Raw genomic sequence first — 15,952 nt, forward strand, 5'->3', positions numbered from 1 at the left:
TTTGCTTTATGGTATCTTAACTCTCTCCTCATGACCCAGTAGTTGTTTATCTCTTTTCTCAGCTTCTTTTTTCTCCATCATTTTGTCTTTTATACCTCTATTCTCTCTTCTGTCTCATTTATCCTAGCAGTTAGAGCCTCCATTTTTTTATTGCATCTCATTAATAGCCTTTTTTATTTTACTTGATTAGATTTTGGTTATTTTATTTCTCCAGAAAGGGATTCTCTTGTGCTTTCTATGCTTTTTTCCAGCACAGCTAGTATCTTTATAATTGTTTTTCTGAACTTGAGTTCTGACATCTTACTTATATCCATACTGATGGGTTCCTGGTAGTCAGTACTGCATCTTGTTCTCCTCTTTGAGGAGAGTTTTTCCATCTTGTCATTCTGTGCAGAGAAGAATAGATGAACAAAAGAACAAAATACTAAAATGGCTGCAACGATTCCAGAAAAATATATACTAAACAAATCAGAAGACACCCAGAACTGGAAAAAAAATTTAAAAAGAATATAATCAGACAGGTGAACAGAACAGAGCAATACACTAGATCCTGTGTGTGTTTTGGACTGTTTGTTAGAAAACTAGATCCCAAAATTGTAAAGAAAGAAAACTTATATACATACAAAAATAAAATTAAATACAATGAAAGGATAGAATGTAACTGTAAAAATGAAAATTAAAAAAAGATTTTAAAAAGAGTTAATAAAATAAGAAGTTGGTTGAAAAGGGAAAGAGAAAAAAAATAAAATTGAAAGACTAAAGAATCATATGAAAAACCCCATGAATTCTATATACTCTTTTCCCCTAGCCCAGAGTTTTGCAGTTCTCAGTGATCTGTAAACTTGATCTTGACTGGATGTTCCTACTGACCTTCTTGGGGGAGGGGCTGGTTATGCTGATTCTCAGGTTTCTTGCCCCGTGGTGGAATTGTATCACCCTTGCCAGGGGGCCAGGCTAAATAATTTACTCTTAGATTGCTCTGGGTTGCTGTAGGTGGCTTTTATTCCCTGAAGGGTTTCCATGCAGCTTTAGAGGTTGAGAATGAAAATGGTGGCCTCTGAATCTCCAGCAATGGAGCTGAAAGCTCGGGGTGGTGGTGGGTCCTCAGTGTGTCCTCAGGGAAAAGCAGTCAGTCACTCTTGTCTCTCCGATCTCCATCCTCACTCTGTGCTTACCTGTCCTGTGACAGCATTTCTTTCTCAGGCACATGACCCCCTTTCAAGTCTCCAAATCCTGCAGACTCCTGTGGTGCTACTGTGCCACTTCTCCCTAGGGGGAAAGAGGGGGGGGGGTCTCACCATTTCTGCTGTTAATTGGGCCCCTGCTCCAAGATCAGTCACCTGACTATGCTACAGTTCACAGTATATGGTAACCCCAAACTGAAAGCCCACTCTCCGGTTCGCTGATTGCAGCTAGCTTCCCTGCTCAGATGCCTGGGAGCTCTGCCACAATCAGACACTCCCAGTCTTCCATGAGCTGGAGGATCCTGAGACCACACTGTCCCATCTAGGATTCTGTCCTGCTTTGCCTCCTGAGCACCTTTCAGCCAGGGACATCCCTCACTTAAGCAGACTACTAAAAGTTCTGATTTTGTGCTCTGCTGCTATATCACTTTCTGGTAGCTGGCTTACAGAGGCTTCCTCCCCATGCCGTCTATCTTCCCATATATTGCCTCAGATTCACTTCTCTGCACCTTGTCCCTTGCAGAAAGTGGTTGCTTTTCTATTTGTAGAGTTGCAGCTCTTCTTTTCTTAGACCTCTGGTTGAATTCACAGGTGTTCAGAATGATTTGATAGCTATCTAGCTGAATACCTGGGACCAAATGAAACTAAGGTCTCCTACTCTGCCATCTTGGACTATCTCAACTCCTCACCTTTAGTTCCATGTAGTCTAAATATATAATTGCTACATTTCATTCCATTTCCAGCTCCACCTAGATGTCTCATGGCATCTTGAACTTGAGAAGCATCCCTACTTCCTATCAACATCCGTATACCTTCTGTTAGGTTCCCTCTTTCTAACAATGATATCATCTTATACCCAGACACCCAAAGCTAAAAATCCAAACACTGTCCTTCAAAATCCTTTATTGCCCATCTGGTCACCAAGAACTATAGTTTCCTGTCTTCCATATTTCTCAACATCACTCTCTCTTCTCTTCTTCACTGGTTGAACTGCCAGGTTTTCTCTGAGCTCTCCTGCCTCTTTTCCAGCATCTTTCCTCTTTTCTTACTCTCTCCCTTATCCTCCTCCACCTTGACCCCAAACATGGGAAGCCCAATGTGGCTCACACCACTCTCTCTATCTGCAGTGTATTTCACTCTTTCTTCTCTTTGACATCTCCTATTCGGTTTTCAAAATGCCATTCAGGTAACATCACACCTGAGGAAGCTTCCAGGACACCCACCACTCTCAAGGGAAGCTAAAATTTCATTTCTCTGTGTGTCTATACTTCCATCATAGCACTCAAATATCAGTTTTAATGTTGGTCTCTCTAACTAAAGTGTGAGCATCTTGAGGGTAGAACACCTAGCATTTATCACAGTGCTTGACCACAATGAAGTCCTCCTAAAGAATTATTCAGTGAATGAATAGCATGTAGTTCTAAGCTTCTCTGTGTGGTATTTTTAAAAGAATTATTCATTGGTTTATAGACATAAGTGTATCTTTCTAAGATTATAAAGACCTCAAGAATAAAAAAAACTCTGTGTCTCTAAAACTGCACTTGAATAACCTCATACACAAGAAGAAGTGTGATAGATACACTAGAGATCATGACTGAGAGTAATGGGTCAAATATGTGAGCTGATCAAGAGGCTACATTTATACTTTTACTTCTCTTTCCTGCTCAGTCTTTAATGGATACATCTTCAGCTTATTGAGTAGAAGGGTAATCATTTTTCAGGACATCACTTTCATGTCTAGCCAAGGGCACCCATCAACAGAGCCCATCATCAGCTGCGGTTGACCAGGGCTCTAATTTGGCTGTTATCACTGAACTCTTCTGTAAGAAAGGTTGACTAAGCAGCGACCTTGTCTATTTCACAAGATATAGAGAGCTCTCCCTCTAAACTTCTCCCATAAGTTTCAAGACCTTTCATTTTAATGTCTGGGAGCTATAGATGAGGTATAAATAACCATCAAGCAAGCTGTGTGGTAGAGAAATAATAGCAGATCAACAATCCAACGAGCCAGAATTCTGCTCTTGATGAAACTATTCAAATAAAAAAATAATCTAGGGACACCTGGGTGGCTCAGTTGGTTAAGCAGCTGCCTTCAGCTCAGGTCATGATCCCAGCATCCTGGGGATTGAGTCCCACATCAGGCTCCTTGCTCCGCAGGGAGCCTGCTTCTCCCTCTGACTCTGTCTCTCTGTGCTTGCTCTCGCTCACTCTCTCTCTGACAAATAAATAAATAAAATCTTTAAAAAAAAAGAATTAAAAAAAATCTATTGGTACAGTAGTTTCAGTTTCTTAAACCTATACAGAATTTAGAATGAAAAAGAAAGTGTATGTAATTCAGTAACAGGGATAAATGCAAGAACCAAAATTCATAAGAAAAGCTCACATATTGCCAAACTATTCCATGCTCATGTCTTTTATTTTAGACATCTGGTGGACCTGGGGCTTGATCATATTTTATGATAATTGAAAACATGGCATTGCTTACACATTTGCCATACTCTTGCTATATTATATTACATCATATGGCTCCTCTATCCCAGCCAAACTGCTCCACAACTTGGCCCTGAAAATGCTTCACATTCTGGCTCCTGCCTGGACACCCTTACCCCTCATGTCACCCTTTTCTAAGTCATGCTCTTTCAAGACGTAACTAGACTCATAAAGAGCATATAATGCCTCAAAGACAAAATGGATATTAATTTGGGAGGACTTAATTCTTCAGGCAGAAAAGAATTCCTAAGGTGGTTGGGTATGGGTATGTTGAATGCGATCAGAGTATTGTCTTAGGAATAATCCCTCCTCCTCCTCCAAGAAATTACTATGCCAAAATAGATAATTGCTGTGCCCTGGTCAACTTAGGAGGGTTAAATATAATAATTAGTGACTATTACCTACTGAGTGAGTTAAGGCCAAACTTATCTAAGGAATAAAAAGCAAAGGAATAGTAATTCTGTTCTTAAGTTCTTGGTGTTTTCAAAGTGCTTAATATCTATTGTTGCCTCATAATACTAGCCATATTACATGGAGAGGAATATCTGGTAGGCTGTAGCCCCAAACATCAATAACACTGTTATGGCCAGCAAGTTCTCTTCCTGCTTCACATCCTAAATAACATCAGATCATTCACTCACTCAGTCAAAAATATTTTTTGAAGGACACCTAGTTGGCTCAGTCAGTTAAACGTCTGCCTTCAGCTCAGGGAGCCTGCTTCTTCCTTTCCTTCTGCCTCTCTCTCTCTCTCTCTCTCTCTCTCTGTATGTATATATATATATATATATATATATATATATATATATATATATATATATAAAATAATTTTTTTAAATTTCCTACCCTGTTTTAGGCTGTGTTCTAAGCACCTGAAGTAAAACATGGACAAAATGGAAAAAATCTTTGCCTTCATGAAGTTTATATTCTAGAAGAAGACAATGAGCAAAATAAGTAAGGTAAGGAAGTGATAGATGTTGTAGAGAGAAATGAAGCAGAAAAGGGGGCATAGGAAATAGGGAAGATGAGTTCATCAAAGAAGGCTCACTAGAAAAGTGCTATTTGGGCATCGAGTTGAACAAGGTAAGGCAACAAGCCATGAAGGCAGAGTCATGTTTATGGTAGATTATTTGCAAAAATGACCACAAAAATTCCCATCCCTACAGCTACATCTTTGGGTAGGCCCTTCCACATGGATTCTAGGACTAGCCATGTGACCTTCTTTAACCAATGGGACAATATCAGGTATGATCCAACTGATCTCAGTAACTCTTGTGACCACCATATGTAAATGAACCTGGGCTACCCTAATGGATGATGCGAACCATGTGGCTAAACCATCCTCATTGCCCCATCAACAACAAGCCACTACTATTATAGTGTGAAAGCAGTCACAGAAGATACATAAACATATAGGTATGGTTATGCTGCAGTAAAACTGGCTTTATGAAAAGAGGGGGTGCCAGACCAGATTTGGTCAGCAGTCGGTAGCATGCCAACTCCTCTCCTAGACTACCTAGCCTCAACCACGCTGGCCTAGACAATAACTGTCCAGTCAACCCAGAGAACCACGAAAATCAATCATTGTTATTTTAAGCCATTATGTTTTGGATTAGTCTGTTACACAGCAAAAGGTAACTGCTACAGTGTTCAGGCAGAGGAAACCCAAAACACGATCCTAATGAGGGAGCATGATTGGGATACTCTAGGAATTATTAATAGAGCAATGTCACTGGCACCAAGTGAACAAGGAGGAGAACAGTAAAAATGTTAGTGCAAAAGAAACAGGGTAGAGGGAAAGGATAGGCAGATTAAAAGAGCTGTGAGGGCCATTGGAGCAGAGGAGGGATATGATTTGACTTCTGTTTTTAAAAGCTCAGTCTAGCTGCTATGTTGAAAATAGACTCTAGGGTACAAGGGCAGAAGCAGAGAGATCAGTTAAGAGTCTATTGCAATAACCTGAGTGGGAGGTTCAGTTGACTGGACTTGGGTGGTAATAATAGAAGTTGCGAGAGAGATCTGAATTTGGGTATATTTTACTTTATTTATTTATTTGTTTTATATATTTTTTATTATTTATTAAAATATAATGTATTGTCTGTTATATAATATATAATGTATTTTATTATTTTTATTAACATATAATGTATTATATGTTATATAATGTATATGTATATGTTGCCCCAGGGGTACAGGTCTATGAATCATCAGGCTTACACTGATTTGGGGTATATTTTAAATAAGATGAAATAATAGTTTGGATGTGAGCTAGAGGAGAAAGAAGGGAATTAATGATGACATCGTGGCTTTTGTCCTGAAAACCTAGAAATTGCCATGAATTTGTAATGGAGGAAATTGTAGGTAGAGAAGTTTTCGGGAAAAATATAAGGACTTCTATGTGGTACACTAAGTTTAAGTTGTTCGTTAGGTTTTGAGTAGGTATTTGTGCAAATGGGTCTGAAATTCAGGGAAGAGGATTGGATTGGGGGTACAAATTTGGAATCATCAGTACAGAGAGAGCATTTTAAATGCATGAAATTGATGAGATTGCCAAAGGAGTACATAGACACAGTGAAGAGAAAAGCCTTAGGAGGTGAGCCTTGGGACATTCTAATACTATGATGTCAGGGAGATGATGAAGAGGAATTGAACACTAAAGGATCAGGCAACCAAGAAGCAGAGGCCAGAAAAGTATCAAGAAGACCGAGAGAGTGAAATATCCTGAAGGTCAGCTCAAGAAAGCGTTCAAGGCAAGTGAGGGCTGAGAATTAACCCCTGACATGATCAGTGCAGAGGAAATTGGAGACAATGACAAAATCCATTTTGGTGGAGTTATGGACATGCAAGCCTGATAAGCATGGGTTTAAGAGAAGCTGGGAAGAGAGGAAATGAAGACTGTGTGTACAGAGTGCTTTCAATGAACTAAGCTGTGAAGTAGAACAGAGAAACCAGTCAGTAGCCAGAGGGTAATTAGAGGAATATTTTAGAGTAAGATAAAAAATATGGTTTTATTCTGTAGGGAATGATCCAGTGAAGAGAGAGAAAATGATACAGAAAAGAGAGTGAGGCTGTCTTAGACCATGCAGCCCATTCAAGCCACCAGATCACTCTATCAGCATGAGTAACTCCTGATGAGACACAGCAGGAAAGTCCTTAAGTGCACAAGAAGAGATGGGCACCAGGGCAAAAAAGAAGTGGTTAACCTTAGATAGAGGCATGGAGGTTTCATCTAGTAAGAAGAGAAGGGGTAGACTAAATGTGCCCACAGGCTGGTGGGTGGAAGGTAAGGTGGTAGATGGGAGTCTCTGGATGTTCTCATAGTTTCTGTTTGTTCAGTGAAATAGGAAGCAGGGTTCCCAGCTGAGAGTGAGGATTGGGAGGATGTGTGAGTGGTTAGATGCTGGAGGAAGTAGTAGATTGTTCCAGAAACAACTCCCAGTGCATAAGGCCCTTGCTGTCCCTCTCCTACACAATTCTGAGTTTCCCATGTGATTTTCTATAGCTAACACGACATTGGCAAATATGATGCAAACTGTGGCTTAAAAGAGAGCCTGTTTCTGGGAACTTTCCCACCACCGCTTGAGGAAGCTCTGGCTAGTCTGCTGGAGACATGTGACCCATCCAATAGCAAACACCAACTGCCCTCTTACACAAACCAGCCCCATTCAAGTCACCAGACGACCGCAACCTCACGAGTGACACCCTGCAAATCCAGCAGAGCAACTACCCAACTGACTCCAAACCAATTTTTGACCCACAAACTCATGAGCAAACACAATAATCACTGCTTTAAGACATTATTTATTGGGATGGCTTGTTATGTAGCCAGGGTTAATGGATATAGAAGAGAATTATAGATAATGGGCAGGGAGTACAAGAGAGATAGTAGAATAGGGAAATATAGTTTGGTGGCTGGTGGTACCAAGGACCACTTAAGAGCCATACTTATTAAATTTAAGCACATTCAGTCAAGATGGTTGAATTTTTCTCTAGCCACATTCAGTTACATGGGTGCAGGTGTGGTCTAGGAAAGAAAGGAATTTAACCAGGTCAGAGATTTTTGCCAAGCAAGTACAACAAAGCCAGAGGATCAGGTGAAGTGGAAATATGTACAAGAGAATCATTATCATCATTTACCATGGGCTTTAACCTCAGAAAATAAAGGAGGTCAAGGAGTTGAGATGCAGTGAAAATGTTATTGGACCATTTGATAGAATTTCCCTGAGGGGTTTAAAGATATGGGGCATCAGGACACTGGGGAGAATGAACTAGAAAAAGAGGAGGTGGTCATGATACATGATGCATGATACATGAATTAGAGATAATGGAAAGAGGACAGTTATTGCAGGTGACAAGGTCTATGATGTGACTATAGGAATGAGTCATTAACTGGATTGGAGGATAAGATCGTGGGAGAAGAAGCAAGAAAATAAGAGGCCAGGTTGTGGAAGGATCATCTATGTGGATATTGAAATCAGCAGGAAATAGTACAGGGCTCATACTGGAGAAGGTTGCCATCAGCCAGGAGCAAGATAGTCAAGAAACATCAGGTGGGGGTCCCTAGATAACTACAACAAGAAGGGATAATGTGGGGGCACGGTGTGATGGCATCCAATTTTAAGCTGGGCCATTTAAGAGCAAAGGGACAAGAGGGAGAATGGCCTAGAAGGAGGACACTTGCCTTACTTTCAGGCACTGTGTGTGTGTGTTGGGGGGAGGGAATGACCATGACTCAAGGGGGCTGTCCCAGAAGTAGTGTCCTTAGTGATATTGCTGATTGTCCACAGAGGGAGAAGGTGAAGACAATGTTCAGAAAAGAGATTGGGAATGTAGTAGGAGATCGTGGATTTCCAAACAACCCAAGGGAAGGATTTCAAGAGTTGGGGGAAGTTGAGAGAAGGGGACAGAAAAGGGAAGTGCCCTTATGAGGATTAGTGTGTGAAGGCTGAGGAGTGTTCTGGGAAACAGGGCTGGGCGATGTGGTTCTTGTGGTGAGGAACATAAGCAGCCATAGAGGCCATTTGAGATTAGACCTCACGAGCGCGAGGCAGACAGTGATGGGGAGGCATCATTTGTGGAGGCTGGGGAATTTCCGGGGAGCCCCTCTTCACATCTGTCTATAGTGATGTGGAAGTCTGGCGGTGGTGGTCATGTTTTGTGAGCGGAGCCGTCAAATAGATAAATGCCATGCTGTGTAAGCTCGCCCTTGTTTCTGGATCCTGTCTTGACACGCACGCTCCCCAGCAGTGACTGGCGGCTAAGGTGCACGGGCATCTTGTGAACTGCACGGGCTGCTGATAAACTTCCTTCTTCCCCATGTCTGACAAGAACGGTGAATGGCTTTTGAAGAGAGGCCAGACGTGCCAGAGCTGTGTGCCATGTTCTTTCTCCGGGAGGAAGGGTGCAAACGCTGCATTTCTTTGATGTTGCTCTAAAACACTCATGCGGCCCCGCCAGAGGCTTTGATGTACTCCTAGCGCTTCTGACATTCTGACATGTGCCTTGTACCCTTCCGAAGCAGCAAATTGAAACAATAGCCAACTCTGGTATAAGAGGCAAAAGGACAGCAAGACCTTATACAGAACTTTCCGATGCCACTCGCCTGATCTGAGATAACACTCTCCCTGCCTCTTCAAATTCAGGATCACTAGGTTTCACATTTTAACATTCTTCCCAAGTGTCTGTCACTGGGCACCCGCCTCCTCCCAGGATTTCTCCAAGAAGGGATTTACCAACCCACTCCTGAAGCCCAGATCCAAATCTGTGGTTTCTTCAAATGACCTTCTAGTTACACAAAAAAACTTCACGCTTGCCCGTGAGCTGTCCTCAATAATTCATCTTTTGTGAGCTCATGTGGAGTTGTACTTCTTCCCTTCACACCAGACAGACTCTCTCTGGCCTTTGTCTTCAGTTCCGGCCGGCCCGAATTTGGAAGTCTGTCTTATGTTGTTTTCTCCTTCACCTCTGTCAGGCCAGCTCTTTTTCATCTTACAAAGTTCAGCTTCAAGTTAACCATCACCCAGAGAATGATCGAGATCATGGCAAGTTAACCATCACCCAGAGAATGATCGAGATCATGGGTTTTAGTCAATAGGATATTCTTTCCTTCATTTCTTTATTCTTGGTTTTCCATCCACATCCACATAATTTGAAGAATGAGTTGGGGGGAAAAGCAAACATTTTTTATTGTTTGGTATTAAAGTTGCTTTGTTCAATTTTTTTAAATACGTGAAATCCTCCCGGACAGAGCATGTCTTTCTACCCACCTTAACACCTTTATGAATTGGACCATAATGGTTATGATTGTGATTATGATTGGATTCTCCATCTTCCTGCCACCTGCAGGTCTCCACTTCTCTTCTTAACATCTTAGACAAGTTGGACATTTTCTTTTTCTTGAAATTTCTTTCTCTGAAGGCCACTCTCCCTTTGCAGCCACGAACAGATCCAACTGTGGTTTGTTACTGTGTGCTGATGTAATGGCTGGCACTCCAGTATTGGAATGTGAGATAAACAAGACTGGAAGCCTTATACTATAGAACAATAAAAGAATATATTTTATCAAATAAAATGTATCAATTTTAAGGCACACCATTATTTTGTGTACCACAAAGAAAAAAGAAAATGCTATCAAATTAAGACACAATATTTTTTCTCATCCACTAGATTTTCTAATTTATACTTATTAAAAGATCTCTTTTACATTTATCAAGACATAGATTTTTTTAAAAAAATTTTTAAAGATTTTATTTATTTATTTGAGAAAGAGTGAGTGAGAGAGAGAGAACATGAGCAGGGGGGAGGGGGCGGAGGGAGAGGGAGAAACAGGTTCCCTCTGAGCAGGGAACCTGATGTGGGACTCGATCCCAGGCCCCCGGGATCATGACCTGAGCTGAAGGCAGGCACTTAACCTCCTGAGCCACCCAGGTGCCCCTTAACACAGATTTATTTTGGGGGGGGAGGTTATTAGATCACTGTTGTGCATACACATGGAAAGGAAACTCTGTGATAAATTATGTAAGGTACTGCCAAAACCTCTTCAGATTCAAATTTCAACTCTTCTAAAATACCTGCCTGTTCACTGCAGCATTATTCACAACATCCAAGACAAGGAAACAACCCAAGTGGCTACTGACAGATGCATACATAAAGAAAAAGATATATACAGTGGGAAAAAAAGAAGGAAATCCTGCCATTTGCAGCAACACAGAAGGACTTTGAGGGTATTATGCTAAGTGAGATAAGTCAGACAGAAAAGACAAATACTGTATGATCTCACTCATATGTGGAACCCGAAAAGCTGAATTTACTGAAACAGGATGGTGGTTGTGAGGGATTGGGGGTGGGGGAAATGAGATGTTGGTCAAAGGGCACAACTTCCAGTTCTAAGATGAGTAAGTCATGGGGATCTGGTATACAGTAGGGCAACTATAGTTAACAGTACTGTATTGTATACTGGAAAGTTGCTGAAAGAGTACATCTTAAATGATCTCGCCTCTCCCCACACTCACAAAGATGTGATGGAGACGTTAACTAATCTTATCGTGGTGATCATATATGTGTATCGAGTCGTCACGTTGTATCCCTTAAACTTACACAATATTATATGTCATTAATATATCAATAATTTGAACTCTTCTAAATCACTTTTGTGCTCAGAATCATTGATGTCTCTTACAGTATTTCTTCCTTTTTTTTTTAAAGATTTTATTTGTTTATTTGAGAGAGAGAGCGTGAATGAGCATGAGTTGGGGGGTAGTTAGGGACAAGTAGACTCCCAACCAAGCATGGAACCCGACGAGGGGCTTGATCTCATGATGGCGAGACGATGACCTGAGCAAAACCAAGAGCCAGATGTGCAACTGACCAGCCACCCAGATGCCCCAACAATGATGCAGTATTTATTAAGAGTACTCTTCCTAATGCCTCAAAGATTTTGTTCCTAGCCTATGATGCCACTGTGTCAAGTGTTGACATGACAGCTATGGCCAATAATGATTGTTAAGATTCATCCCAATTTCAAAGTTATTATAATGTGAAAAAAGGTACCTCTTGAAATCAGTGAAATAAGATGGAAGGAGCCTCTGCAGCATCCCGAACTGTGTTCTCCTCCACGCTTGTTTACATACAGGAAAGAAACCCTATCTTTTTAAAGCTACTGCTTGTCCAAGCTTTGTCACTCATAACCGAATGCAATCCAAACTTAGATAAGATTTTTTTTTATGATTGTATTTCTTTATTTGTCAGGGAAACAGACAGAGACAGAGAGCGCACAAGCAGGGGGAGCAGCAGGCATAGGGGGAAGCAGGCTCCCCTGCTGAGCAAGGAGCCCAATGTGGGGCTCGATCCCAAGATCCTGGGGTCATGACCTGAGCAGAAGGCAGCCGCTTAACCCACTGAGCCACCCAGGCATCCCAGCTAAGATTCTTAAACATATGTTAGCCTTTATTACTTTGCTTTCTCACTGTGACTTAGTCCATTTTTATGTCCTCCTTGACTAATCAATCAAAGCACAATTTTCTTTTCTTTATCTTTTAGGTCTTCTAACACTTTGCTAATTCCCCTCATTTCACCCTTCACTTCAGCCTTCCTGATGCAAATTCTCCATCAATATCCCTCTGAATTGGAACTCAGGACTGCATGAAAATGATTTGTAATAAAAATGTTCATTATTTTAAACTCTGAAGCATAGTATCACTTCCAAGATTAATGATAATGCCTTTCACTACTGAATGTTTGATTAAATATGTCTCTTGGGCTTGCAAAAAGAAACCAAAATTGCTGACAAATGGAAAAAATTGAAGGAGAATTTAAAAATCAGAAATGTAGAACAAGTTTCAAGAGTAGAGACGATTCAGAAGAAATTAATGAGTGCTTTGTACTTCTTGTCACACCTTTCTGATGGGAAAAAATACGTTTCCTTTTCCTGGAAAATGAAGCGCAAGTTGTCAGTGACAACCATATATTAAGAAATTTCCTTTTGTGATACAGTGAGGATTTTTGTCCCCAGAGGTAAATTATTCAACACAGTTAATTTGAATCTCTGTTCGAGCCTGCGATGAAGTTATCAATTTTATCATTTTCCCCTCAGTCTGTTCTGATATTATCATTGCCTGAGACCCCGGTACCCATAGCAACAGTGACTATTTCAGACCTGGTTCCTCGAAGCATTGGAGCATGGCCACTGACTGACAAGTACCCAGCTGTGCATCTGGAGGGGGGGGTGGTATTTTCCCCAGGACTGGATGACCAAGTTGCAACTCACTCAGATGTCCTGACGGGCAGGTTATCGAGGGGTTGGGATGGCTGTGAGTATGCAGGGAGGTGACACAGCCACAAAAGTTAGCTCCCCCCCTTTTGAGGGGTGGGTACATGGCAGAGGAGGGAGGGAATGATGAAGTTAAGACATCTGGAGGGAGGGACGGGGCCAACTTCATTAGTCTGAATTCTCACTTCATTCCGCCCCTGCCCCACAAATTCAAGAGTCTCTTGGTGGACCCCAAAACTGAACCTCAGGAGGGGATTTTGAACATTCCTTTTGTCTTGCGGAACATGAAGGAGAGCTGCCACTGTGTCTAGACTCCCTTGCCGGGGATTCTTACAGAAAAGCTGTTTAATGTGACACTACAAGCAGCAGCTTGTAAGAGGCGCTCGAGCGTAATCACAATGCTCTTTGAGTCTCGTGGGTGAGGAAATCCTTCTTTCCCTGGTAAAATAAGAGGACGTAGATCTAAGCAGACTCCGCGGCATTATCCTGGGGAGACCCTCTGAGTCACAGGAAAGGGAAAGATCGGATAAAGAGGAGGCCCAGCAGCCAAGACTGAACCAGACTCGGGTCAGCCTCCGAGCCCAGGGCAGAAACCACAACAGGCAACGGTCCAGTGCCTAGGTTCCAGGACCCTGTGTGTGGCTGGGGTACTGGGTGTCTGTCCAGCTGAGCTGGATTTGCAGGCACAACATGTGTGTTTTGCAGTCTCCCATTGGGCCTGAAGAGAAGCCACTGAGAGCAAAGCCGTGTGGGTGGAAAGTGCACTCGGGGGGGATTTCCAGGCCTGAGGTCTTCCCAGGTCTTCAGTGCCAACTCAGGTAACAGTGTGGCTGCCTGTGTGGGGGAGGGAGCCTGAACAGCGGGATTCAGGTGTACCTGCCTTCCTGTGAGGTACTCTACCTCTCATACGTTCTGTTGCTAGCTCTGAAGACTCCTTTCCTAGGAGCAGGGTCTGGCTGAGGTTTAGAAGCCATCCCCACCCTAGGCTGGAAGGCACACCTGTAATTAGGGCAGAGACTGCAGTGATCAGGGCTGTCTTTACAAGTGTTGGGGGGATTTCCCTCCCTTCCGGGTCTGGTTATCTGGCTGGATTTCCAGTCTACCCACACAGACTTGCTTAACCCATTGATATACCTGTGAGGCAACAACAACAACAACAAAATGGGACATGGCATCAGAAGATCTATGTTCTTGCCTGCATTCCATAACTTCTTATTTGCATGGCCTCCCTTTTTCTCACTTGTTAAGACACGGTCATAACACCTGCCTTTCTTACTTCCTGAGGCTCTTACAAAAGTAAAATACAATAATGTAAATAAAAGGACTGAGATTTGCAAAATGCCATTGTTACTTTACTTTGTCACACCCGTGTCCCTGGGGGAAATTAACCATAGGGCTCCCTTCCCATTATCACTGTAGCCCAGGGTGCATCCCTGTGCAATCCCACTTCCTGCCCTTCTTCCCCAGGGGCAACTACTATGATGAATTCTAGACCGTGGGTTTTTTTTTTTTTAAATGCTTTTATCATACACATGCACCCACAGACACCAAGGCCCCAGACCACCCACCTCATCTCACACCACCCCACCCTCACATTGTTTATCAGGGAAAGATTGATTTGTTTTTTCCAGGGTCCCATGGAATACCTTCCCCCTCCATCTCCCAAGATCCTGAGCTATATGTGGATAGGGTTGGGTGGGTGGAGAGACTCCTGGACATCTGCTTACAAATTTTAAAGGGGACACATTTGCACACACGAATCAGAGAACTTTATTTATTTAAGAGCCAAATAACTTTATTGAAACCAAACAACTTTATTTATTTATGGCAGAACAGGAAGAAAAAAACTGGAATTTTTTGCAAAGGCAATCCTGCAATACGCATGCTCAGCATGGTGACCAGGCAAAGTCACCATGCGGCCTGGGGCTATGGGGAAAACAGTCCCAACTCAGTACTTTTTGTCGCTGTCGCCCAGGGTGAGCTTGTCAAACAGGTATTCTGCCAGGCCGGCTTCGGGGGCCCCCATCTTGCGCAGGCTGGTGACATAGCCCCCCAGCTCTTTGACGGCCTCGACTTGCTCGTGCAGGTAGTGGCTCTCCAGGAAGTCGCACAGCTGGGCGTCGTTCTTGTCGGTGGCCAGCTGGTGCAGGTCGAGCAGGCTCTGGTTCACGCTCTTCTCCAGGTGCAGGGCGCTCTCCATGGCCTTCAGGCCGCCCTCCCAGTCGTCGCGGTCCGGCTTCTTGATGTCGCGGAGGCGGAGGCGGCCCCCGCGCTGGTTCTGCAGCTCCATCAGCTTCTCGGCGTGCTGGGTCTCCTTGCGGGACCGGCGCATGAAGAAGCGGGCGAAGTGCTTCAAGGCCACGTCGTCGCGGTCGAAGTAGAAGGCCATGGACAGGTACACGTAGGAGGCGTAGAGCTCCAGGTTGATCTGGCTGTTGACGGCGGCCTCGCAGTCGGGGTGGTAGTTCTGGCGCACTTGGGAGAGCAGCGGGGTGGCCATGGCTGGCGGCCCCGGCACCACGGCGAAGGTGACCGCGGTGCAAAATGAAAGCTGTGGGGTTAAAGGCGGTGGCGACAGGTCCGCGGTGTGCTTTCAAGCTAGGTGAAGAAGTAAACCTTGCGGTGTTCTCCGGGATGGCGCTGGAATGAGGTCCGTTACTCTGGCGTTGGGAGGTTGGATCCGTTAGGCGAGTGGGGCGTGGTCACGCAGGGAGGGGCGGGCGAGGGGCGGGGCGCCACATTCGGTTACTCTCTGAGTCGGAGTGAGGCAGAAGGCCAAGGACAATTCTGAGTGTCTTTTTTTTTTTTTTTTTTTAAGATTGATTTATTTTAGGGGCACCTGGGTGGCTCAGTGGGTTAGGCCTCTGCCTTCGGCTCAGATCATGATCTCAGGATCCTGAATCGAGTCCCAGGTGGAACTCTCTGCTCAGCAGGGAGCCTCCTCCTCTCTCTCTGGCTGCCTCTCTGCCTACTGGTGTTCACTGTCAAATAAATAAAACCTTTTAAAAATATA

The 15,952-nt window shown here is 43.4% G+C and overlaps 1 protein-coding gene across 1 annotated transcript; it reads right to left on the reverse strand.

Moving 5' to 3' along the window:
* Positions 1-14,757: 14,757 nt before the first annotated feature.
* Positions 14,758-15,616, reverse strand: LOC116582842 (ferritin heavy chain-like). Its single transcript, XM_032330635.1, has one exon. It carries the CDS (start codon positions 15,437-15,439, stop codon positions 14,888-14,890), a length of 552 nt encoding a protein of 183 aa, XP_032186526.1. The 5' UTR covers positions 15,440-15,616; the 3' UTR covers positions 14,758-14,887.
* Positions 15,617-15,952: the final 336 nt, after the last annotated feature.

The sequence above is a fragment of the Mustela erminea genome, chromosome X, assembly GCF_009829155.1.
Source record: "Mustela erminea isolate mMusErm1 chromosome X, mMusErm1.Pri, whole genome shotgun sequence".
Classification (NCBI taxonomy): Eukaryota; Metazoa; Chordata; class Mammalia; order Carnivora; family Mustelidae; genus Mustela; species Mustela erminea.